This window comes from Marmota marmota, unplaced genomic scaffold (assembly GCF_001458135.2).
Source record: "Marmota marmota marmota unplaced genomic scaffold, marMar, whole genome shotgun sequence".
NCBI classification, from domain to species: domain Eukaryota; kingdom Metazoa; phylum Chordata; class Mammalia; order Rodentia; family Sciuridae; genus Marmota; species Marmota marmota.
Genome location: NW_026000222.1, coordinates 15,525,489 through 15,549,800, shown reverse-complemented (window position 1 = coordinate 15,549,800; position 24,312 = coordinate 15,525,489). Strand labels below are relative to the sequence as shown.

The 24,312-nt window shown below is 43.4% G+C and overlaps 3 protein-coding genes across 5 annotated transcripts; 1 reads left to right on the top strand and 2 right to left on the bottom strand.

Moving 5' to 3' along the window:
- Positions 1-1,049: 1,049 nt before the first annotated feature.
- On the bottom strand, positions 1,050-10,890 carry Cog8 (component of oligomeric golgi complex 8). Of its 3 annotated transcripts, XM_048792574.1 has the most exons (6): positions 10,462-10,890; positions 8,858-9,065; positions 7,091-7,918; positions 5,631-5,799; positions 4,283-4,459; positions 1,050-2,315 (listed from the first exon to the last, which is right to left on the bottom strand). In XM_048792574.1, exons 1-6 carry the CDS (start codon positions 10,854-10,856, stop codon positions 2,158-2,160), a joined length of 1,935 nt encoding a protein of 644 aa, XP_048648531.1. In that variant the 5' UTR covers positions 10,857-10,890; the 3' UTR covers positions 1,050-2,157. The 3 variants fall into 3 exon arrangements, with proteins under 3 accessions (XP_048648531.1, XP_048648532.1, XP_015351632.1); XM_015496146.2 differs by lacking the exon at positions 1,050-2,315 and having other exon boundaries at positions 3,935-4,459; XM_048792575.1 differs by lacking the exons at positions 4,283-4,459; positions 5,631-5,799.
- A 126-nt stretch (positions 10,891-11,016) lies between these two features.
- On the top strand, positions 11,017-14,198 carry Nip7 (nucleolar pre-rRNA processing protein NIP7). The gene is made up of 5 exons (XM_015496151.2): positions 11,017-11,175; positions 11,293-11,379; positions 11,475-11,613; positions 12,591-12,731; positions 12,946-14,198. The coding sequence occupies exons 1-5, from the start codon at positions 11,120-11,122 to the stop codon at positions 13,063-13,065; spliced, it is 543 nt and encodes a 180-aa protein (XP_015351637.1). The 5' UTR covers positions 11,017-11,119; the 3' UTR covers positions 13,066-14,198.
- Positions 14,199-14,390: 192 nt separating this feature from the next.
- Tmed6 (transmembrane p24 trafficking protein 6) lies at positions 14,391-22,011 on the bottom strand. Its single transcript, XM_015496149.2, has 4 exons — positions 21,752-22,011; positions 19,663-19,789; positions 18,113-18,261; positions 14,391-14,792 (listed from the first exon to the last, which is right to left on the bottom strand). The coding sequence occupies exons 1-4, from the start codon at positions 21,962-21,964 to the stop codon at positions 14,559-14,561; spliced, it is 723 nt and encodes a 240-aa protein (XP_015351635.1). The 5' UTR covers positions 21,965-22,011; the 3' UTR covers positions 14,391-14,558.
- Between the last annotated feature and the right edge of the window lie 2,301 nt (positions 22,012-24,312).

The window sequence follows — 24,312 nt, the reverse complement described above, 5'->3', positions numbered from 1 at the left end:
CTGAATGCAGGCCCTCAAGCATACTAAGCACATTCTCTACCAGTGAGCTATATCCCCAGCCTTAATTCTCTTCTTAAAACCTGTGTGGGAGCAGGCATGATGGCACATGCCTATAATCCCAACAACTTGGGAGGCTGAGGCAGGAGGATCACAAGTTGGGGACCAGCCTCAGCAACTTAGTGAGGCCCTGTCTCAAAATAAAAAAATAAAACAGGCTGGGGATGTGGCACCCCTGGGTTCAATCCCTGATACCCAAAAAGCAAAAACAAAAACAAACAAAAAAAAAAGTTCAAGATTCTAACTGGTACATGTGTGTGGTTTTTGTGGCCAATACCTATCTTGGTGAGAGAAGTTTTCTTTATTGGAAATGCAAGGATTTGTTGATACTGACCATCACAAAGGTATCACCAAAGGGCTGTGACCCTCAGACTACAAGGAAGCATTGTAGTCTAACCGTGGGGCAGTGCTTGGTAGTGATTCTTCTCCAGTTTCACTGCATCTTCAGCCTGTCAGCCTGCTCCAAAGTTAGAGAAAACTATAAGCAAGAGTGGGTTTTTCCTGGGCTTGTCTAAATAATTTACTGGACTCCCTACCACTAAGCTACATGCCCAGCCCTTTTTAGTTTTTGAGATTGTCTCACTAAGTTGTCCAGGCTGGCCTCCAACTTGTGATTTTCTTACCTCCACCTCCTAACTAGCTAAAATTACAGGCATGTACCTCCGTGCATGTTATTGTGTTTTTGCAGTACTGGGGATTAAACCCAGGACCTCCCACATGCTAGACAAGTGCTCTGACCTGCCATTGACTACACCCCCAGCCCTCATTTGTGTACACTGATTTTGAGGATTTTGTTTTACAAGAACATCTGCTTCAGAGGCTAAGGGTGTAGTTCAGTGGTAGAGCCTGTGCACAGCCTCCAGCAATACAAATAAAAACAAACAAAAAAACTTGAATACCTCAAACCTCAACATAAAAATGAGGTTAGACAATTTACCTAATACTTTTGGAATTCCTTCACCTCTTGACAAAACTCAACAGTTTCGTAAAAATTAAACACTGGTAGTATGATGCTAATTTATTTTTTTCAAAATAAGCATGGTAAACAGCTAAGTACCAATTCTGCTTTCCATTACTAATTATGACAGGAAGGGGCTCGCTCCTTATCAGTTGTCATTCCCACCTCCAGCCCTGTTCCATGGCCTCCACCCAACCAATGAGCCAAGTACCCGCTGTTCAACAGATCTTAGCAGCAAACTTTTCCCTAACTTTGTTAAAGGTGGCAGGTAAAAGACCTGAGCTGGGTACAGTGGTGCACGCCTACTTACTTCAGAGGTTGAGGCAAGAAGACTGGGAGTTTGAGCCCAGTTTGAGCAAGGCAACAAGATGCCATCTTAAAAAAAGAGAGAAAGAAAGGTGGAGACCTAAACTATCTGAACCTGTTAAAATGTGTGGATACGTATTTACATTAATAATGTCATTAAACACTTTCTTGAATTGGGACCACTCTGTCCTGTGTTTTACTTTTATAAGCAACTGGTATCCAAGGCAAACAAGGACTCTCCAAGTCAGACACATACAAGCCCTTTGTAAAAAGAACTCAGAGAAACTCAGAAAAATGCTTTATCTGCATTTTTTTTTAACTTTTTGTTTTATAGGTGTAGATGGACAGAATGCCTTTATTAGTTTATTTTTATGCGGTGCTGAGGGTTGAACCCAGTGCCTCACGAATACTAGGCAAGTGCTCTGCCACAGAGTTACAGCCTCAGCCCCCTTACCTGCATTTTAAAACACAGCTTTCTAATATTTGGGAACTGTGTTACTATGAAATCTTGGCTTTGGAAGTAGGTTATACAGGTCTTATGATATCACTGTTGAGAATGGTTATGTACTTGCCCCTCTTCTCTCCATACAAAAATGTCAGGAAACATCCATTTCAGGGGGGTTATTTTTCTCAAATTGTAGCAATATTTTGTCCAAACCTGACTGGAATAAACATTTCTAAGATTCTCCTCTAACTCAGTTCAATATGCTCTGGAAGTCCACTGTTTTCTTTCATATCAGGACCAATACCAAGTTGAAGGCAAATAAGATATTCCCAGCTCAAATTCAGGTATTTGCATTTAGTCTTTCCAGATCCTCAGCCCCAGCAGGAAAGCTTCAGTCGTTCACCTCCATCCAGTGGATGTTTGTAAATGTCCTGCTGTCCATTTTGTCAATGAACAGGCAGCCTTGCAAGTGGTCCATCTCATGCTGGATGATGCGGGCTGTCCACCCTCTTGCCTGCCACTCCACCTGTTCTCCTCTTGGATCCATTCCTGTAAAGAAAATTACATGCTGATCCAGGTGAGGTGAGGACATGCTTAACTGCATCATTCTCAACCTCCTTGTGCTGTTCCCTGCCCCCTGCCCTGTTTGCTCCTATTTACAAGAGGCAACATAAGTAAGCAAATATAGACAGCAACCCCTACCCATCCTAGAGAAGATGCCTCAATTCTGCCCATTCCCAAGTATACCTAGTTCCCCCTCTAATAATAAGGTTGTGGGGCTCAATATGAGGCGGACAATGAGACATTCTTTCGATAAGATGCCCTCCTTTCTTCTCACTTGTCAAGTGTTGCTTCCTATCAAAGGTATGTTAGCCTGGTACAGTAGAAAATAGACACCTTCTGACCCTCTTGGCCGAAGCGATTTGCTCAAGAATAACAGTCATCCCAACCCCTTCAGAGAACCATTCTACAAAACATCTATGGTATGACAGAGGCGGATGGTTTACTGCCCTGGGCTTGGCAACGCTGGGTTCCACTTCTCCAAACCCATTTTGACAGATACAGTGGGGCAGGAGAGAGGGAGAGGGAACGAATGTGGGGTGTGGGCAAGGAGGGAGAGAGAGAAGCAGGGGAGGAGACAGGAAAAGAGAATTAAATCCAGGCTGGACGAGCAACTAACTGCGGAATTAGGGCACCTCCCAACCCGTGTCCCGAGGGAGCCCTGACCTGACAGGAGCCTCCTTCCCCACCAGTCCGTCACTCCCGAGTCCCTTGCGCTCCCGGGTCCTGCTTTGCTCCCAAGGGAGGCTCTGCAGACGAACTATAAACAAGTCTGCACACTCCCTGGAGCTTCGCAGAGACCGTTCCGTGGGCTCCGGTGCCGCCGCCTCCACTGTCAGGGCGAGAGCGCAAAGTTACCCAGCCGCCCCGGCCCGGCCGCCCGCACCTGAGATCTGCACAGCCTGGAAGCGGGGAACGCAGGCCAGGAAGCCGGCGACGCTCTCGCAGCCCTCGGGAAAGGTGACAACGCTGCTATCCAGCACCCGCAGACGAGGGTTCACGAGCACGCGCAGCGGAAAAGGCTCCATCTGGCGGAGCGCGCGCAGGCGCGGCGCGCAGGCGCGGAAGAGCGCCTCGGGGAACTCCAGGGCCAGCACCTGCAGCGGCACCCCCAGCTGCGGCGCGCTCAGGCCTACGCATCGCCGGCGCCGCATCACCTGCACCAGCCGCTCCACCAGCCGCTGCAGCTCCGGGGTCTCCAGTTGCGCCGGCTCCACCCGGGCCGCTACCGCCCGCAGCACCGGGTCCCCGATCTGGCAAACGTGCAAGTACGGCGGCTGCGGCGCTCCTAACAACAGACGTCTCACGTAGTGCCAGTAGGAGCGCTGGCGCGCCGGGCCCTCCAGGCCGTCCACGGCCGCTGTGGAGCTGCAGGCCCGGGTGCCACCCGCTCCAGCCCCGCCACAGCCGGCCCGGTCCCTCGGGCAGCCGACGCGCCCGCAGCGTTCCTAACAGCGGGAGCGTGTTCAACAGCCGACCCATGGCGCGCACCAGCAGGAACCCGCTCCCCCGGCCGTTTCCCCCGCCCCGCTGCCGCCAGGGACGCCGGGAAGTGTAGTTGCCGCGTACCTTGGGAGAGACCATCAGCGAGAGGACCAGCAGCCAGGTCGTGACTATCGTCCAGCTTTATTGTTAAATTCCACCCACGTACAGGAGTGACTGGGAAGTACCCTCTTTGTCCCCGTGAACAACCTCGCAGCCCGTCCCTGGCGACGCAGCCCTGACCGACAGCGACTCTATGCCCCGACTTGCTGGAACTTCTGATCCCACGCACCACAAGCTGCTCCCCATCCTGGGCGACTTCATCCTGGGCGACTTGAACACCGGCTAAGACCCCGTATTAGGCGCCTCGGCCAGCAACGCACCCCGCTCCCTCAGCTTCCCCTGCGGCGACTCCACTGTCTCCATCTCCTCTGGCCCACCAGCGTGGCACGCTGCAGCAGCAGACCCCAGAATCGGCTCCTCAGCAGGAGGCTGCGGTGCAGAATCTGTGAGCTTGGATGCTAGCTCCTTGTCATCTAGAGAGAAGACCACCTCTCTCTTAGGCAGGATAAAGGCGAGAGGCTCCTGGATAAGGATGATGTCCACATGCCCAAGGTTTCCATACTTGGAAAGCTGAGTGGGTGGAATGCCTGCCCCAGATGGTAGGGAAAGGGAAATGGAAAAAAACGTTATTAATAAAATCAAATACAGAAGTCACAGGGAAAAAAAAATACTAAAGAGTAAGAAACACACACCAATTACTTTTTTTTTTTTTTTTTTTTCCTTTTTGGTACCAGAGATTGAACCCAGAGCTGCTTTACCACTGAACTACATTGCAGCCCTTTTGTATTCAGAGACAAGTTCTTCTAAGTTGCTGGGGCTGGCTTTGGACTTGATCCTCCTGCCTCAATCTCCTGAATCTCTGGAATTAGAGGGATGGGACATTAAGCCTGGCTCAAAATTACATATTTCAATACAGCAAAGACCATCTTTGTGATGTGGGACAAGAAACTATACTGTAAAGCAAGACCACAATGGTAATTTGGAATAGCATAGGGAACAGTGGATGGAGCCAGAGCAAAAAGATTACTTAGCACAGATTCCTGGGACAGACCCAGGAATTAGGGCAAAGATGGAGGGCAGCCACTCTTAGCCAGTGTGATCACTAACTTACTACCCTTTGGGGAGTTGTGCCTCCCTCACCCCCAGCTCCACCAGGATGAGGATGAAAGCAAGTGAGGAGAAAGCAAACTGGGGAAAAAAATATTTTTAAAATCCCTCCTCTCTGGGGCTGGCCACATAATGCTTGCCTAGGATGCTTGAGACCCTGGGTTCAGTCTCCAGAACGACCCTCAAAAAAATCGTAAATAATAATAAAAACCCTTCTCTAATGCTGGGTGTGGTGTTTACACCTATAATTCCTCAGCAACTTGGTGAAATCCTATTTCAAGAATGGGCTGGGGCATAGCTTGGTGGTAGAATACACCTGGGTTCAATCCCCAGTACCACAGAAACAAAGCAAAAAACCCTTCTCTGGGGCTGGGGATGTAGCTCAATGGTAGAGGACTTGCCGGCAAACAGAAGGACTCAGGTTTGATCTCTAACACTACAAAAATAAACTGGGACAGAAATAAACAGAATAGAGGTTGCCTGGGGCTAAGGATATGATTGAGGAGGAACTAAAAGTCAGCACAAATTATCTTTTTTGAGGTGTTGGAGATGTTATAAAATTGTATGGCGTGACTATTGTACATATTTGTATATTTACTAAAAAACAAATTACATACCTGTAAAAGTTTTTTAAAAAATCCTTTCTCTTACCTAAAGTCTGTGCTAGCTGAGCTGGTGGGAAAAGGACTTGAAGACAACGATTTAAATAAGGAACAAGGTCTTCCAGGAAGACAGTGCAAAATTGAACGAAGAGCTCTTGTTCTCCACTGCTGAAGGCAGCCTCTTCTGCGCGATGGAAGGCCAGGATTATTTTAGTTACCTAAAAGACAAGAATACCATCAATCACTGGCACAGTGCATGAAATGGAGCACAAATGTGCAGCCTTCAGGTTTTCTTTCTTTCTTTTTCTTCTTTTTTGTGGTGCTGAGGATTGAACCCAGCGCCTTGTGCATGCGAGGCAAGCACTCTACCAACTGAGCTGTATCCCCAGCTCAACCTTCAGGTTTTCATTGCAAACAATACTATCTTATTTAAACTCAGAACTGTGGCCAATCTTTGCAATTGTCATCTTCCTAATGTATTTCTTACCCAACTTGTTTCATTACTGGTGTAGTTTCCAGTTCTAGTGGAAGAGTCATGAAATTATACAGAGAATACATGGTTTTTGATATCCTTGGGGGCTGGACCAGGTCTGTGATGGATCCAAGAAAATGAAGCAGTTGACTTTGAATTAATCAAAAGGGAGATTATCCTGGATGAGTATGACTTAATCAAATGAATTTTTTTTTTTTTTAATTTGTTCTTTTCAGTTATACACGAGAGATGAACCTTTTAAAACAATATACCTAAAAGAAGAGACTAAAGTAGGAGAGATGCTCTCCTGCTGGCCTTAAAAAAACAGCCATAGTCAGGAGTGGTAGCACATTCCTGTAATCCCAGCAGTTTAGAAAGCTGAAGCAGGAGGATCATGAATTCAAAGCCAGCCTCAGCAACTTGGTGAGCCCCTGAGCAATATTTTATTTAGACCCTGCCTCTAAATAAAATATAAAAAAGGGCTGGGGATGTGGCTCAGTGGTTAAGTGCCCCTGGGTTCAATCCATGGTACCAAAAAAAAAAAGGAAGAAACATCTACGCTATGAGCTGTCTGTCTGTGGAGGGGACAGCCCTCCACATAGTTGAGGATCTCAGTCGAAAAACTTTTGTTAACTGTCAGGAATGAAAACTGCCAACCTGAATGAGCCTGAAAGGAAGTCCTGAGCTACCACAGCCTAGACAGCTTAACTACAACTTGGTGAGACCCTGAACAGGACCCAGGGATACTACGACTGGCAATAATAGACATACTATTATAAGCTGCTAAATTTGTGGAAATTTGTTATATAGCAGTAGAAAACTAATATATTGCTGAATCATGATCTCAGGTGAACCACTTCATGAATGGTGATGGTTCCAGTTCCCACAAAGCAGAAGCTTCTCAACTAGAAAAACTTTCAAAACTATACAACCTCTCCAAGGACACCACTTTCATATGAAACTGGTTTATCACAAAAATCAGGCCATCTGTTACCAAAGGCAGCCCAGGATAGGAGAAAACCAATGAATGTGCTCACCTTAACAAGGGCATCCTCCAAGTTACCAGTGACATCCTGTGCCAGGGCCACAGGGCAGCAGAGACGCAAGTCATTGAAGGCAACCAGAATATTGTTGAGGAAGCACGCAAGGGGAGGGAAGTCTAAAAGTACCATTGGTGGCTGCAGTGTCCCTGGTTGAGTGGCTGGCACAGCAGCAGGTATGTTACTGCTGCCCAGGATGGCTGGAGCTGAGATGAGGGTATAGGAATTCATCTCATCCTGGAATTTTTCCACTGCTTCCTGAATTGCTTTCTGGAAAGTATTGATGGCCACCCGCTGGAAAACAGGCGCCAACTGACCCCGGAAATCAGCCCCCACCCGGCTGAATGACAGCCCAAAGTACATACACTGGCCCAGCAGAGAGTCCAAGCGGCCTCCTATCCCCCGGTAAAGGTCAGTCTCCAGCACCTGCAGGAACTGTGAAACTTTCTGCAGCACCCATCCATGAAAGATGGCACCCTCATTCACAGTGTGCTCCCCCATGGCAGTTGGCAACAGTGGGTCCTCGTCTGAGAAAATGGCACGGTACTGTGTGATGATATCAAAGAGGTGGACTCGGCAGGCTTCAATAGTTTTTGTGATATGGAAATAGGGATCATCATTAGGGATTGTAGTCAGGATGGAACGGAGCCAAGCATCTCGGGCCTGAAGAAACTTTACTCTTAACTCAGCTTCAGTGAAGATGTCCATGCGCCGTAGGTAGCCAATGACGCGGAGGCAGGCAGGGAGCTGGATGTTGGTCCTCAGTTGCTGAATTAGTTGGCTCAGCATCAGCTGCATGGACTGGCGCACTTCGTTCACAATGCCCTGACAAAACAAGGAATGAGTAACAACATACAGAGACACTCTCTGGAACCCACTCCACTAACCCTGAACATTTCAGACAAACTTCCCATGGTTTTCCTGATATACAAAATGTATTTCTAAAGCTGATACTGGCAGGACAGATTTACAAAAATAGATCTGGTTGCATAACTCCCTTGCTTGCATTTTTTTTTTTTTTTTTAGATACTGGGGTTGAACCTAGGGGTGCTTTACCACTGAGCTGCATTGCTAGTTCTTTTATTTTTTGAGACAGGTTCTCACTAAGTTGCTGAGGCTAGCCTTGAACTTGTGATCTTCCTGTCTCAGCCCCCAGAGTGGCTGGCTGGTCCTTAGTTTATTTTCTTTGGACATTTACCACTATCTGAAATAATCATATTATTTGTCAATTATCAGACCTCCACTAGAATGTAAGCTTCATGAGAGCCATGGCCTTGACTACTTTGATCAACCACAGTCCTGGCACCTAGATCAGTGCTTGGCACCTGATTCAAACATGTATCTTTGAAGGAATCAATTAATGAATGTTTTCTGCTCAAGCTTGCCTGCCTGACAGAAACTGATGTGAAACATGCAAAGGTTTTTATCTAACAGTTCAGTCACAACCACATTAATGATCATAAGATCAGTTTAGCCACTTGTGATGGCCCTCTCCTATAATCCCAATCACTTAGGAGGCAAAGGCAGGAGGACTGCCAAGTTCAAGGCCATCCTCAACAACTTACCAAGACCCTCAGCAACTGAATGAGACCCTGTCTCAAAATAAAAAATAAAAAGGGCTGGGAATGTAGGGACATAGTTCAGTGGTGAAGTACTCCTGGGTTCAATCCCCAGTCGTAAAAGAATAAAAAAAGAAGGTCTGAGGGCAATCCCCAGTACTAGGGAGGAAAAATTCAGCTTGAATACTCTGGGCAAGCAGGCTACCTGGATGACAGGAATGGAGGAGTATTTCCTTTCCAATCGCCGTACATAGGCTGCAAGCTCCAGGGCCTCTTCATAGTAGCTGTTCCGGACACAGGTATCCATAAGCTGAGGGATCTCCAGAATTTCCAGGATTTCTGTGTGCCGGTTTAGAGTCAGGGTGTTCATCCGTCGGTTGGAGCTGATCTCCTCAGCTTCCTTCACAAAGTTCCTACAAACAGGATGATGTTAGTCCCTTAATACTCTGCCCCCAAACCTTAGCTGATTACCAAGCACTGACTGTAAACTGGGCACTGGGTTAGATGGCTTACCTGATTTAATCCTTACAACCAAACCTATAAAGTAAATAAATGTACTTGAGGGAATTTTTAATCTCAGGGGAAGCAACTTGTCCAAGATCACACAACTATAGTTATGAATCAGCTGCCATGGACTGGCAGACAGAGGATTAGACTGTTCCAGATCCCATAAAGGGGAACTAAGTAGCTATAGCAAGGGACTTAGGCTCTCTGGAAGTGTTTCTTCATTGGTAATTTTTTTTTTTTTTTTTTTGAACCCAGGGTTGCTTAGCCACTAAATCACATTCCTATTTCTTTTCTTGCTAAGTCCTCAGGGCCTCAATAAGTTGCTAAGGTTGGTCTTCAATTTGCAATCCTCCTGCCCCAGCCTCCCAAGTAACTGGGAATACAGGCATGTACCACTGTGCTTCACCATTAATACAATCTACCTCAAAATGATGCCAGAATTAAGTGAGATGATGCATGTGAAGCACTTAACACAGTCCTGATGCAATGTAAATGTGGCAGAGTAAAAGAGACAAATATTCCTTTAAAACTATTATTTTCATAATAAAGCACTAACTAGCCTACAAGACACAATCTTGCCCCAAATTCCCTCAGGTTTCACTCTTCTATGCTACTGTTCAACTTTAATTCCCACTACATTCTACTTTGTTATTTCTCTGTAATAACTGCAGAGACTTGCTTTATGAAGTCCCTTCTCTATTTGGGGGCGTGGAGGATACAAAAGCTATTGTCAAATATCCAAAGGATCAAAAGTAAAATTAAACTTGAATCAAAAAAGGCTGGACTACAACTTAGAAAAACTGGACTGTGACCCAAGGAAGTACAATATGGCTCAAAAACGAAATTTTGATTGTCTTTGATGCCCCCAAATGGGAGGATTTTCTAGTCAGCCTCCTATCCCTGGAAATTTTGACACAGATGGCATCCTATCTGAGCTGTTGTCATACTTAAATAAGTGTGCACATATATTAAGTTGGCATTTATTGTATTCTATGCCAGACCCAATGATAAATGCTTTGCATGGATTCTTTTCGTTTAGTACAGAAGTCCTACAAGGACTGCATTCCAATCACGACTTGAAAACTTAGTTGCTGTGTTAATGAACAAGTCCCTAACCTACGTCTCCACTTCCTTATTCGTAAAATAGTAATCTACCTCGAAGTCTATCGTGAGGTTTAAATGGATTAATAATGTGTTCAGAGGAGAGCCTGGCACATAGTATGCGCAACGTGTTAGTTATCTCTGTCATCCTAAATGTCAGCTATCATAATTAGAGACTCCTTTAGGGCCGGGCGGCTGCACCTGCAGTTCTGCTGGAAGCTGGGCAAGCGATCGAGCAGGCGGCCAAGCGACTCCTCCACGTCGCCGAAGAGGCGGTGGATACGCTCAGTGCACTCCGCGCCACGGATAAAGGTCTTGTAGTTGGCGAAGGCCAAGTCGCGCGTCTGTTGCAGCAGCTGTGCCCGCTCCTCGGCCAGGCGCTCGGGCTCGCGCCGCAGCCTCTCCAACCCTGAACCGCTCAGTTCCCGGAGGTAGCGGCCCACATCGGGCCGCTCCCGCCACTGAGCCTCGGGGAAGCGGTCCCGGAAGAGCGATGCCAGGAGTCCTTCATCCTCCACCTCTCCCAGAGCTGCTGCCGCTGCCGCTGCCGTGGCCGAGGCCGTGGATGAAGATGGGAGAGTCACTGCAGCCGCCATCTTCTCCTCAGCTGCGTCACTTCCCCTCCAAACCGGTGAGGGCGCTGAGCGCCTAGGGCCGGAAGCAACAGGGTCACATTTCCTGTCTCTATGGTTTCTTCGCTGGAGGATTTTCTTTCCTCGGCGGTCCTCCACGTTAGGGGGCACTAGTGCAGGACGGGGCTAGAGAGGCAGGCTTTGGGGTTGCCAGGGAGCCGCCGGAACCCGACTTCCGTTCCTGGCAGCCGAGGCACGAGGATCCGGTGTTTCAACCCAGCGGGAAAATGCGGCCTTTAACTGAGGAGGAGACCCGTGTAATGTTTGAGAAGATAGCCAAATAGTAGGAGCACGTGGGGCGGACGAGGGAGTGTGTGCGCGGTGGACCCTGGGTGGAGTGGGGACGCGGTACGGGGTGAATCCGTTCGGGCGCGGCCTCCAGTCCTCTTTTTACCCTCAGCATCGGGGAGAATCTTCAGCTGCTGGTCGACAGGCCCGATGGCACCTACTGTTTCAGGCTGCACAACGACCGGGTGTACTACGTGAGGTGAGGCGTTGCTGGGCGGGCAGTGTGGATACAGTGGAGGCTTGCGTCCCCTGAGCCTCCCTAACTCGAAACCTTCCTCCTGCTTATCCCATTAGTGAGAAGATTTTGAAACTGGCCGCCAATATCTCCGGGGACAAGCTAGTATCGCTAGGGACCTGCTTTGGAAAATTCACTAAGACCCACAAGTTCCGTTTGCACATTACAGCTCTGGATTACGTTGCACCCTATGCCAAGGTTTGTGGGATGCTTTCCATTTCGTCACTGGGAAGGATATCAAAGATAAGGGGCACTTTAGAATGGTGACACGCTATAATCCCAGCAACTCGGGAAGCTGAGCCAGTAGGATCCCTGTTTCGAGGCAGCCTCTGCAATTTAGTGAGATCCTGTCTCAAAACAAAAGAAAAAAAAAAAAAAAGCAAGAGCTCAAAGCACTCCGGGGTTCAGTCCCCGGTACCAAAAAAAAAAAAAAAGAAAGAACGCAAATCATTGGACAGCTGTTTTCCTGTGGAGTACCTGAGAGTACCTGGCCCAATGCCAGCACAAGGAGACTTTTTAAAGTCTTGCTGCGTGGCCATGCAGCTGCATAGTATAGTAATCTCCAGCAAAGTAGAAAAGCCTGTGCAGATCCAGTTGAAGATCAGAAACCAGATAAATGGCTGTGATGAGGAGGGTACTGGGATTCAGAAAAAGAACTGTTAAACTGTCCATGGGAAAAATTGCTTGTAGAGTTGAGAAAACTTTTTGGCAGTTCTGTTCAGTGGATGAACAATTTGAGGGGAAAAAATGCAACTACCCCTTCCCCAAAATTCTTTTTTTTTTTTTTTTTAATATTTATTTTTTAGGTGTAGATGGACACAACACAATGCCTTTATTTTTATGTGGTGCTGAGGATCGAACCCGGTCCCGCTCGTGCTAGGCCAGCGTTCTACCGCTGAGCCACAATCCCAGCCCCCAAAATTGTTTTTAGAAATAATCACAGGGGCTGGAGTTGTGGCTCAGTGGTAGAGGGCTTGCCTAGCACGTAGGAAGCCCTGGGTTCCATCCTCAGCACCACATAAAAATAAAAGATATTGTGTCCAACTACAACTAAAAAGCAAAATATTTTAAAAAAAGAAAAAGAAATAATCACAAAACAGCAGCTGACTTATTCACAGGGATATAACTATTACTGTTTTTTTTTTTCTCTCTTGCATTTTAATTCTATCTTACAGTATAAAGTATGGATAAAGCCTGGAGCAGAGCAGTCCTTCCTCTATGGAAACCATGTGTTGAAATCTGGTCTGGGTCGAATTACTGAAAACACTTCTCAGTACCAGGGAGTGGTGGTATACTCCATGGCAGACATCCCTTTGGTAAGTAAAGATGGTAGCTATTACAAAAACCAAGTGTCTTTTTATTCAAGAAGGATGTATTTTCAATTTGTGCTCCTGAGAAACTAATTTCTAAGCACCTTTTGAATTCCTCTAGGACAAGAATTGTTTTTTTCTCATTTTTATTATTTTCAGCCCTCAACATGGGCTTATTGAATGACTTGAGTGAATTAGTGTCTCTTCTTTTGAATCCCAGGGTTTTGGGGTAGCAGCAAAGTCTACACAAGACTGCAGAAAAGTAGACCCCATGGCGATTGTGGTATTTCATCAAGCAGACATTGGGGAATATGTACGGCATGAAGAGACATTGACTTAAAATGAAGTCATCGCAAGAACTTAACATCTGTGTGGAAGGGCCTAGCTTTGTTTCCTGTGTCTATGCAGACGCCGCCATCATGTTGAATTTTGTCAGCACTGTGACCTCTACAGGGACTTCTTAGTTTAATATTCTCATTATCACTGACAGGTGCAGGCTGATTCTTACTATACAGAAGTGACTCAAAAGTGGGGTTTTAGATCATTTGTATTTGTAACTAAATAGAATACTTTTATATTTGAATCAGGGGGCTTCTTGTTCTGAGTAATAGCTTCTAAATTATTGGAACTGAGGACAAGAATATAGTATTATTGTTATCTGTGATAACACTGTTTTCCGGACTCATGGTAAGAACACAATGGATTTTCTTTGTTATTTATTAATTCACAAAAGATATTGCTATATAATAGTTGACCATGTCTGAGGTTTTAGGTATGAATTTGGCTAAAATAATAAGTGCAATTTAGTCAGCTGCTTTTCTATACAGTAAGTGCTATATGGTATGGAAGAAAAACTTGGATTCAAATCCTACTTCTGCCACTTGTCAGCTATACAGCTATGAATAAGTTGTTGAGCTTCCGTAAGCTTCATTTCCTTCTGTTAAAAAAAAAAAAACTGCTTTAGCCATCAGTCTAAGAATGTTTTTTAGGATTAGGAATCATGATTATAAAGCATAAGGCACAGTGCGTGGCAAATAATGGGGGTTGGAGAAAATGGTAGAGGAGTTATTTTTATATTATATATTTCTTTTACTAAGTAAGCATGTGGTCTTATGAGTATAATTTGATTATATTTTTACTTTTTTTCTTTTTTATCTTCTTTTTCTTGGATGGGATGATCCCAGTTTATAATTTTGTTCATTTCTTTGATTTTATAAAACATTTGTCTTATCAGCCTGACTAGACTGGACAAAAAAGCACTAATTACAAACCCTGAAATAATTTAGCTCCTTCATCCTCATACTTCCCCAAAATCTCTTGTAGAATTAAAATATTTTATAAAGGAGAACATTTCAGAGCCAGAAGTTTTAAAAACCACATGTACTGTAAAACAAAACAATTTCTTAAATGAATATAAAACTTTTAATTCCAAAGGAAACATCTCTAAAAATAAAATACTTTAAACTACAAAAAGCACTCTACCAACTCCTGTTAATATCTGCAAGCAAATTTGCTTTTGTCCCGTTGTTTTCTATTCTTCTCCCTTCCAGGGTTTTCTGTTAACCTCTAAGTAGAATCACTGAAGGCTAATGGACTGTTTTATGATGAAAAGTTTTTTAATCTTGGCATTTAATTCATATTTTAGAAATAGTTAAACTCTGAACATTTGCACTTTTATTATTTTATTGCCATTTTGCTTTTGTTGATAAGGGTAATAGATTAAAATATTAAATTGATTTTTTTCCCCCCAATAATTTTATAAAGGTGATTTGACTAAAGTTTTGAAAAAGCTGCTGCCCCAGTAAAAAAAAAAGCCAGGATGCTGTAGTCAGCTTAGCATTTTGGCTTCTTTGTGTCAGTAGTTGTTGGAACACTGAAGAGACGCTTCAAGAAATAGAGCTGCAAAATCCCAGAAAGAACAATAACAAGGCTCTGAACTGCTGACCACCAGTTCACATAGGTGTAGTTTGACTGGACAAGGAAAAAGTCAGCCATTTTCCTCATTCGTGCCAAGGTGTAGAATCGCCACATGTGGAAGACATTGTTGTGCACCTTTCGTGTACTCTCCTATAGGAGGAAAAAATAAAGGGATCCATTCCCCACCTATCCTCATGAGTGCTCAGCAGCACTAACCTATCTTAAAGTCAAGTAATTTCCTTATGATTTTAAAATATAGTACTTATTTGGCTATGCTGGGGCTCAAACCAGCACATTCTAGGCAAACGCTGTACTGCTAAGCTAAAACTCCAGCTCTATAAAACTATTATGGTTGATAAATGCTAATTTTGAAACTGGGTGTGGTGGCACACTCTTGTAATCCCAGTCACTTGGGAGGTTGGGACTAGAGAATCAATGATCACAAGTTTAAATTAAAGGCAAAGTGAGACCCTGACTCAAAAAGGGAGGGTGGTGCAGGGTAAGATTATGACTCCAGTAGAGTGGCCCTAGGTTCAATTCCTAGTACCAAAAAGAAAGTTTTGCTGTATATGAAAAGTGGACTATACAACAGTGTGGTAGAGTGCCTTTATTTTTTTATTATTATTATTTTTTTAATATTGTGGGAACTGGGGGTGTGGGTTGGTGGTATAGTGTTTGCCTGGCATGCGCAAGGACCTAGGTTCAATCCCCAACACACATACACACACAAACAAATATTGTGCAGTGCTGGGGTTAAAACCCAGGGCCTTATATGTAGTAGACAAATGCTCTGCCACTGAGCTACACCCCAACCAAAAAAATTTTTTTTGTTTTGTTTTTTCAATGATGAAACGGCTTCAGTGCTTTAAGTAGAAAGCTCTTTCCAGAAGATCTCTAGATTTAAGCATGTATTAAGCCTTTCATTACACTTTTGGTAATTTCTTCTGCCTGCAGACTCTGAGGGACAGACAGTAAATATTTTGGGTTTTACTGACCATCTCATCTCTTACAACTACAAATTCTGCCACTGCAGCACAAAAGCAGTCCATAGATACTTGTATTTGTCAAATAAGCATGACTTCAAATAAAACATCCATTTACAATAGTGTTCAGTCCCCAGTACCACAAAAATAAATAAAAATAAAACTTTCACTTACAAAACTAAGCTTTTGTGCACCAAGGAGACTATCAGGAAAGAAAAACTGGGCACTGTGGCACATGCCTATAATCCTGACTACTTGGAAGGCTGAGGTGGGAGGATCACAAGTTTGTGGCCAGCCTGAGCAGCTTAGCTTAGTGAGCCCTGTCTCAAAATTTAAGAAAGGGCTGGGTTGCAACTCAGTGGTAGGTCACAAGACTAGTGTGCACAAGACCCTGGATTCAGTCTCCAGAACAACAAAGAATGAAAATGAAAATCCCACAGAATGGGAGAAAATATCTGCAAATCATGTATCTGATATGGACTCCTGTCCAGGTTATGTAAGTAAAACTTACAACTCTACAATACAGACACAACAAGCTGGGCATAGTGGCACATGCCTATTATTCCAGTGACTTAGGAAGCTTGACAAAGGAGGATCTCAAGTTTGAGGCCAGCCTTGCCAATTTAGCAAGATCTTATTTCAAAATAAAAAGGACGTGGAGGTGTGACTTAGTGATAGAATGCACCTAGGTTCAATCCCCAGTACCACAAAAAATAAAAAGAATTACTGGCAGGAGTGGAGGTGCTGGAATTGTGAATACTTGGCAAGTTTTCTACAACTGAATCAAACCCCCCAACTCAAAAATCCAATTTTAACATGGGCAAAGGAAGCTGAGCATGGTAGTGCACACCTGTAATTCCAGCAGCTCAGGAGGCTTAGGCAGGAGGATCAAGTTCAAACCCAGCCTCAGCAATTTAGCAAGGTCCCAAACAACTCGATGAGATCCTGTTTCTAATAAAATATAATAAAGGGAATCCCTGGTACCAAAAATAAATAAATAAATAAGAGCAAAGTATTTTTAAAGAAGATATGTAGCCAAGTATGTGTAATCCCAGCAACTCAGGAAGCTGAAAAAAGTGGATCACAAATTCAAAGTCAGCCTAGGCAATTTAATGAAACCCTGTCAAAGTCAGGCCCAGTAGTGCACTCTTGCACTCCCAGCGATTTGGGAGACTGAGGCAGTAGGGTCACAATTTTAAGGCCTGCCTTGGTAACTTAGTCCCTAAGCAACTTGGCAAGAACCTCTCAAAACATAAGAAGGCTGGGGATATACCTCAGTGGTAAAGCATTTCTGGATTCAATCCCTAATACCAAACATACACATGGTCAATAAACGCTTGAAAATATATGTAACATTAATTATTAGAGAAGGTAACTCAAACCACAAGATACCACTTCATACCTACAGTATGACTATAAAATAAGTGTCAGGATGTGTCAAAATCACTTTCATACACAGCTAGTGGGAACATTTTGGTTACAATGTAACCCAACAGTTCTACTTTTAGGTAGACAAGGTAGAAACAATGCTTGGAGGCACATATTCATGGCAACGTTGTGGTAGCCAAAGGGTGGAAACAACTCAACTGCTAAGTGGATAATAAAATGTATGTTCACACAAGAGAATATTATTCAGCCATAAAAAGGAATAAAGTGCTAATATGTGCCACATGGATAAACCTTGAAAACATGATGAGTGGAAGAAACCAATCACAAAGGGTCCCATGTATGATTCCATGTATGTGAAATTTACAGGATAGGGTAAATCTATAGAAACAATGGAATTGTGGTTGCCAGAGCTGAGGAGATTATGGGGGAATGGAGAGTGACTAACGGGTACAATTTCTTTGGGGGGTGATGAAATTATTCTGGATTAGATGCTAGAGATGGTTGTACAATCTTGTGAATATACTAAAATCTAGTGAAATGTATATGGATTATTTCTCAGTTTGTGTGTGTATATACATACATACAGGTAGTAGGCCCTATTTGGTTTGTGAGTCTTAGTTTGGAAGCCCGTGGAATAAATTAGACTGGGGTTGTGGCTCAGTGGTGGAGCACTTGCCTCACATGTGTGAGACACTGGGTTCAATCCTCAGCACCACATAAAAATAAATAAATAAAATAAGGGTATTGTGTCCATCTACAATTAAAAAAATATATTTTTAAAAAGAGTCCAGGGGCTGGGGATGTGGCTCAAGCGGTAGCGCGCTCGCCTGGCATGCGTGCGGCCCAGGGTTCGATCCTCAGCACCACATACAAACAAAGATGTTGTGTCTGCCGAGAACTAAAAAAGAAATAAATATTTTAAAAAATTCTCTCTCTCTCTCTCTCTCTCTCTCTTAAAAAAAAAATAAAATAATCTAAGTCTTAAAAATCTGTTAAAAGGATTCAGATCCTCTTGCCTGTTTGGTTTCCACTCTTTAATCCTTCCTCCAAATTTAAAATCAGTTCCCATGGATGTCTCTCTCTCACAGAAAACATTACCTGAATTGCATCCAGGGTATCGTTCAGTTGTTTTCTTTGAATCTGTTTGTGGTCCATCTCTGGCCCTTCATAGAAGACTCCAAAGTTGACGTACACTTGCACAGAACCAAAGTGATTTTGCTGATTTTTTAGACAGAGCTGATAATAACCTGTAGGAATTCCTAGATTGTTACCAAGTCTTTGGTCTCCCACCCTATCTTAAGGTTTTCCTGGAGATACCTGTTCCCCTTTTTAAATTGCTACTGCATCACATTCATTTTACTTAGGAAGTACCCAATCCCATTTTTTTACATGGAGGACACTGCTCTAGTCTTACTAAATATTACCAATAATTATATTTTACTGAATATCAGTAACTTCAGTTCTATACTGGATAGTATCAGTAACTTCAGTTCTATACTGGATAGATAACAGTGTTTTCCCTTTCTTCTAACCTGTAATTCCCATCTTTTTAAGATAACCCTGCTTGACTGTTGAAATTAAAGATTATGGTGTTTGCCTGTTTCTTGTATTCCATTAAAGCTGGGACACCACCTTGAACTTCAAACTAGGGAAAAAAATTGATGCTTTGTGAATGAAAAACACTACTCTATTGGAGTGTTGCCTGCCCCGTGGTCTGTTCAATGACTGATGGGGTTTCTATTAGAGTTCTTTTGAACTGGGTCACCTCTGTGTGCATCGTGGGTCAGGGTAAAATTATAAAAGCATGGCAATGTTGAAAGGCAAAATGTTTGGGAGGCACTATTGGCATGTAGGGGGCAAAGATGCTAAACATCCTTCAGTACAGAATGAGTATCCTACACATGTGGTACACGGTGATGCCTCTGTTGGGAAAATCTGTCTTTGTTTTTTAGTACACTTGATTAGTTACTAAGATTGCCTGGTGTTGTCCAAAGTGGAATAAGCTTGATCTGGCTGTAGGAACTTTCTGGCTGGAGAAGTGCTTTGCTGTGGAGTGTGGATATCTCACATGACCATGCATTTTCTTTTTTTCTGAATCTGCTTTTAAATGACTGAAATATTCTGATGACTGGAAAGAAATGTGTCCCCATGATAAATTTGTTAAATGGAAATCTGTATTGTAATTTGTTTCTTACTTTCTAATAATTTGATCATTTAGAGAAATGAGAAAATTGAGCTTCCACTGAGTACAGTGGCAGGCACCTGTAATCCAGCTACTTAGGAGACTGAGGCAGGAGGATCTAAGTTACAAGCCAGCCTGGGCAATTTATGGCTGAGAGTGTTGTTCAGTGGTAGAGTACTTGCCTAGCATGAAAGGCCCTGGGTTCAATCCCTAGTACAGGGGTTGGGGGTAGATATTGAGCTTCATACCCAGTGGTTATAATGTTCACCTTGAGACCCTGCTCCCAAATTGCCATTGGAATGCCAGTGGACAGTCTTAGATGTCAGAGGTCTCCAAGAAACTGGTTTTGGTGGTGATGGCTAAATTTTCTTCCTACCATTTTACCATCTCTATGTACTTCCTCATTATTTCCTCACTTTCATAGAAACCTCTGATTACTATAATAGCTGTGGGGATGAAAACAGACCTGTTTCTTGGACAAAAAAATTAATCTGGCCCCGAACATCCTGGGAGGTGCCTATGAGGAAATCCTGTGGAGTATGTGCAGTGGCAGCAACATGCCGGTCATGTGACATCCCGAGTATTCGCTGAACCTGCCAAGACATTAAGGAGGGAAGAAAGACCCTGCTACATCACCAAGAAGCCAGCTAGGTGGTAAAATTGACATCCCATAATTATCATCACAGTGGTTCTCAGTCTGGCATGGTACTGGCCACCCAGTCCCCCTTCTGGTGAATTTGGAATTGAGCTTTTTGGTTGTCATAGTAATGGTGTTGTGAGGAGCCACTTCTGAACAATCTACAATGTCAGACATGTTTCCAGCCACACAGCTGGGATGGAGCAGTTGATATGTACAATTCTGCCTGAAGAGTTCTTGGCTGAACTTGCTTGATTGTTGAGCTCCCTGGTGGTATCCCAGATTTGGGCATTTGCTGCTTGGCAGCCCATGCCTACAGTGGGCACTCCATGGACACCTGTCCCCAAACTGGATCTTGATAAGTCCAAGCTATAGTAGCTATTGTTCTGATATAAATTCAAAGATAAGAAAAAGTTCTGAAAAGTTAACTTAATTTTTAGTTACAGTGGGGTAAGAGCAACATTATCTATTACTATATTAAAAAGTTAACAGCTTTCTAAGATAAAGAACAAAGGAAAAGAACAGCCTCTCCAGGCACAGTGTTGCACACCTGAGATCCGAGCTACTCAGGTGAGGCAGGAGAATCCAAAGATTGGCCCAACCTGGGCAACTGAGCAAGACCCTGTCTCAAAATAACAAAAGTTAGGGGCTTGGCTTAGTGGTAGGGGGCCTCTGAGTTCAATCTCCAGTATGGGATAAAAAAATAAGATCCTCCAAGTTGTTCCTGCTTGTAATCTCAGTGATTATGGAGGCCAAGGCAGGAGGATTGCAAGTTCAAGGTCACCTCAGCAATTTCACGGCCCCTGAGCAACTTAGAAGAACCTGTCTCAGAATTTTAAAAAAAAAAAAAAAAATATATATATATATATANCTTTCTCAGATTTCTTATCTTTCCTTTTTTTTTTTTTTTTTTAAAGGGCTGAGATATGACTCAGTGGTTAAGCACCCCAGGGTTCAATCCCCACCATCATCCAGTAAGTAAGTAAATAAATAAATAAATAAAGGAAGGAAGGAAGGAAGAAAAGAAAGGCTGGGGATATAACTCAGTGGTAGATCACCACTGGGTTCAATCCCAGAGGAAGGAAGAAATGAGGGAGGGAGGTGGGAAGGAAAGAAGAAAAGAACAGCCTCTAACTTTAATACTGACTGTTCATTATCCTTGAACAATGTGGTGTAAGATCACAATATGGGCAAAAGTACTTGTAAAGAAGGAACTTGAACACATTTACCTTGCTAAAAGAAATAGATTGAGCCAGCGATTCTCCAATCTGCCAGAATTTCCTCTAAAGGCTTCTAGTATAGCAGATGTGGCTCCCCCAACCCCATTCAGTAGAGCAGCTTTCTTTTAAACTTCTGGGTCAGTCTGCAAGTTTCATGTGTTTTCATCCAGCTTTGTACTATATTCACGTTTTATTGATTTTTACATGCTGGGGACTCTGTATCTACTTTTTAAAAAAATATTTTTTATTGTAGATGGACACAATACCTTTATTTTATTTATTTTTATGTGGTGCTGAGGATTGAACCCACGGCCTCCCACGTGCTAGGCGAGTGCTCTACCACTGAGCCACAACCCTAGCCCTCCTATATCAATTTTTAAAAATATATTTAAAAATGTATCCTTACTCCTCTCATCCCCAAATCCAAATCAATGCAATGGTTGCCTCTCCAGGAATTTGTCCCATGGCTTTGAGCACACTTCTGCGGCCCCAGTTTGAGAAGCCAAGCCATATGTTTGAGCTACCATTGGCAATTATTCTCCAGCTCTCACCAAGAGTTTCCCTCTAACTGCAGGTCTATTTCATCAACAGGTGGGGATCACAGCATAATAGACAGCTAGAATTTGGTTTGATCTAAACCTGACTCATTTTACAAAAGGAAAAAATAGTTCCCAGTATGGCCAGAGAAACCCAAGTACCTCATAACTGAAATAGAAGTATCCAGTCTGGTGGGCAAATTGCCAAAAGCATTCTGTGCTTCCTGGAGGGATCATAATGGCAAAGTCATGTCGATCAGCTCTGTGGAAGAGCGATTGGTCCCCAGAGCCTCTTAAGGGTTCTGTCTTCTGGCTCCTAGCAGATATCACTAGATTCAGAATCAGTAGCCAAGCCCCAAGGAGTAAAGGGGACATGCTGCTTTCTGTAGACTCCTGCAGGTGAACTGCTTGAAGCCCTGTGGATCCAAGTAGTTCTGATAACCACTGGGCTAATCATTAACCTAGGTTACATTTCAGCCAATTTTAGGGCTAAAATAAATATGCTGTGATAGAACTACCATAGAACTCCCATGTTTGGCTCATGGAAGAGTTTTTTCTTTTGCCTCAAAAATTAAGTGTTTTAACAGACCTACTCCATGGTGATAGAATCTACTACTTCATCGGATTTTTACCCATTCCTTAGGCTATCATGTTTCAGTTCTTGCTTCTTGGGGATGAAATATTGGATAAAATTCATTTACAACCATCTAAATATACTGAAAAGGGTTGGCTGGAGTTTTTTTTTTTTTTTTTTTTTGGTTTTTGTTTTTAATTCATGACATGTTACCAGGTGATACCTCTTGCTCCTATAAAATATCTGGAGCAATGCGTTTCAATAGTTTTCTACCTAGAACTACAGTTTAGAGCAAAGCATAACATGTGTGAGCAAAAGTTTAAATGGATGAATAGAGTGACAAAGGCAGCAGCCAGTCCCCTCTACTTGATAGTCCTCTTCCTTAACTTCAACTTGACACATTCATCTAAAGCTATCCAAACCCCATTTAATGATGACACTGTTCAAATCCTCTGACTTTGTTTCATCTCTTATTCATAACCTTTTCAGCACTGGACAGGAGATAAAAAAAAAAAAAAAAGCCATCCAAAATCCACTTCAAGACTATTGTCCAAATGCTCAATCTTTCTTTTATTGATGACTTCAAATATCCACTGACTTCATGGCAGGCACTGAGCTAAGAAATTTACCTGCATCTTACTTGAGGTACTGTGATCTATCGTCTTAGAGATGAGGACATGACATTCAGATTTGAGTGGCTGGCTCAGTCAACAAATAGAGCTGGCAGGGCTGGGACCTTGATGGGGGCTCATGCTCTTAACCTCCAGGACAGTGTTTTTCAGACTGTCAGTTTCTATGTTCTAATGTCTAAACTTTTTTTTTTTTCAGTCAGTCTTAAAAAAACAAAAACTGCATTAACACCTTCTAACGAAGAACTGTGTCAGAAGTCATCACGACTAATGACTCCAAGCTTTACAACTAATAAGCAGAGAAATGACCTCATAAGTGTGGTTCAGTTCCAGCCACAATCAGATGGCATCCCAGCACTAGGGAGGCACAGTGGTTCTGCAGTGGACTTGCTGAAGTCAAGGCAGGAGAGCCTGGGGCCACGTCAGTAACAGTGGCACAGGTACCCAAGCCCTGCTGCCACCATAGTACTTACACCACTCATGTCGGGAGCAGCAACTGGCTTCAGCTAAATAATCATCAGTTCGTGAAGTTTTATACTTCTAAAGAAGCCATAAGCAGAGTCCTACGTTGGTACACATTTCAATAACAACATAATAAAAATAACACTAAAGTTATATGAAAAAAAAGGTTAACGGAACTATACATTTCTTATAGTATTTGGTTTTGTTTTTTGTGACACTGGGATTAAACCCGGCAGTGCTCTGCCACTGAGCCACATCACTTGCCCTGTGTAAGACAGGATCTAAGTTGCCCAGGCTCATCTTGAACTTGTGATCCTCCTGCCTCAGCCTCCTGAGTGGAATCACAGGTATGTACCACAGTGCCTGGCTTCATTTTCCAAGTTTGACACACACTGATTAAGATACTTTGCTTCCCTGAATGCATCACCATTAAATGATGGGGGGGTGGAGTCGGGGGAGGAAAGCTTTCTGGACTCTAATCCAATTTGGAGAGAGACTACAACTCACTATAACCAGAAGGCAGCTAGGCCAAGAGGAGCTTAAATTTTCACCTTTTCCCTGCCTTCATTTGGGTTTAGCTGGTAGTAAAACAGATCAAACCCCAGAACACACAGTGAAAGATAATAAAGCTATGCAAAGTTTCTAACTTGTAACTAAATGATAAATTTAAAAATTTTAGCATATCTTGAAGCTTTGCCTTTCACTCAAAAGAAAGTAAGGGGGAATTCTTCTGTCCCCCGAAAAGCATGTTACATAAGAAAATGGACAAATTAAGAGGAAACTTCCACATTGTCTGACATGGCTTCCAAGGATTAGAACATCCAGTACAGTTAGACAACAGCTTTTTTTTTTCATGGTACTAGGGATTAAACTCAGTGGTTGGCCTTGAACTTGTAATCCTCCTGCCTCAGTCTTCCAAGTAGCTGGGTTTACAGACATGCACCACTGTGCCTGGCTAACTTCAGTTTCTTGATCAATGTATGTAGTTCTGCAAAGTTTGTTCACAATTTCACTACCTCCATCTGTGAAAACATGCTGTGCTGCAATTAAACAACTAC

Excerpts from the sequence above, each read along its gene's own strand:
- Tmed6 (XM_015496149.2), bottom strand. The coding sequence starts at position 21,964 with ATGTCCCCTTTACTCCTTGGGGCTTGGCTACTGATTCTGAATCTAGTG. Across the intron at positions 18,262-19,662 it reads TTTTTTTGTCCAAGAAACAG|GTTATTATCAGCTCTGTCTA; the intron begins GTCTGTTTTCAT and ends GAATTCCTACAG. Across the intron at positions 14,793-18,112 it reads ATACCCTGGATGCAATTCAG|GAGAGTACACGAAAGGTGCA; the intron begins GTAATGTTTTCT and ends TTCCTCCTATAG.
- Nip7 (XM_015496151.2), top strand. The coding sequence starts at position 11,120 with ATGCGGCCTTTAACTGAGGAGGAGACCCGTGTAATGTTTGAGAAGATA. Across the intron at positions 11,176-11,292 it reads TTTGAGAAGATAGCCAAATA|CATCGGGGAGAATCTTCAGC; the intron begins GTAGGAGCACGT and ends TTTTACCCTCAG. Across the intron at positions 12,732-12,945 it reads CCATGGCAGACATCCCTTTG|GGTTTTGGGGTAGCAGCAAA; the intron begins GTAAGTAAAGAT and ends TTTGAATCCCAG.
- Cog8 (XM_048792574.1), bottom strand. The coding sequence starts at position 10,856 with ATGGCGGCTGCAGTGACTCTCCCATCTTCATCCACGGCCTCGGCCACG. Across the intron at positions 7,919-8,857 it reads CCTCCATTCCTGTCATCCAG|GGCATTGTGAACGAAGTGCG; the intron begins GTAGCCTGCTTG and ends TTGTTTTGTCAG. Across the intron at positions 5,800-7,090 it reads TGGAGGATGCCCTTGTTAAG|GTAACTAAAATAATCCTGGC; the intron begins GTGAGCACATTC and ends CTTGTCTTTTAG.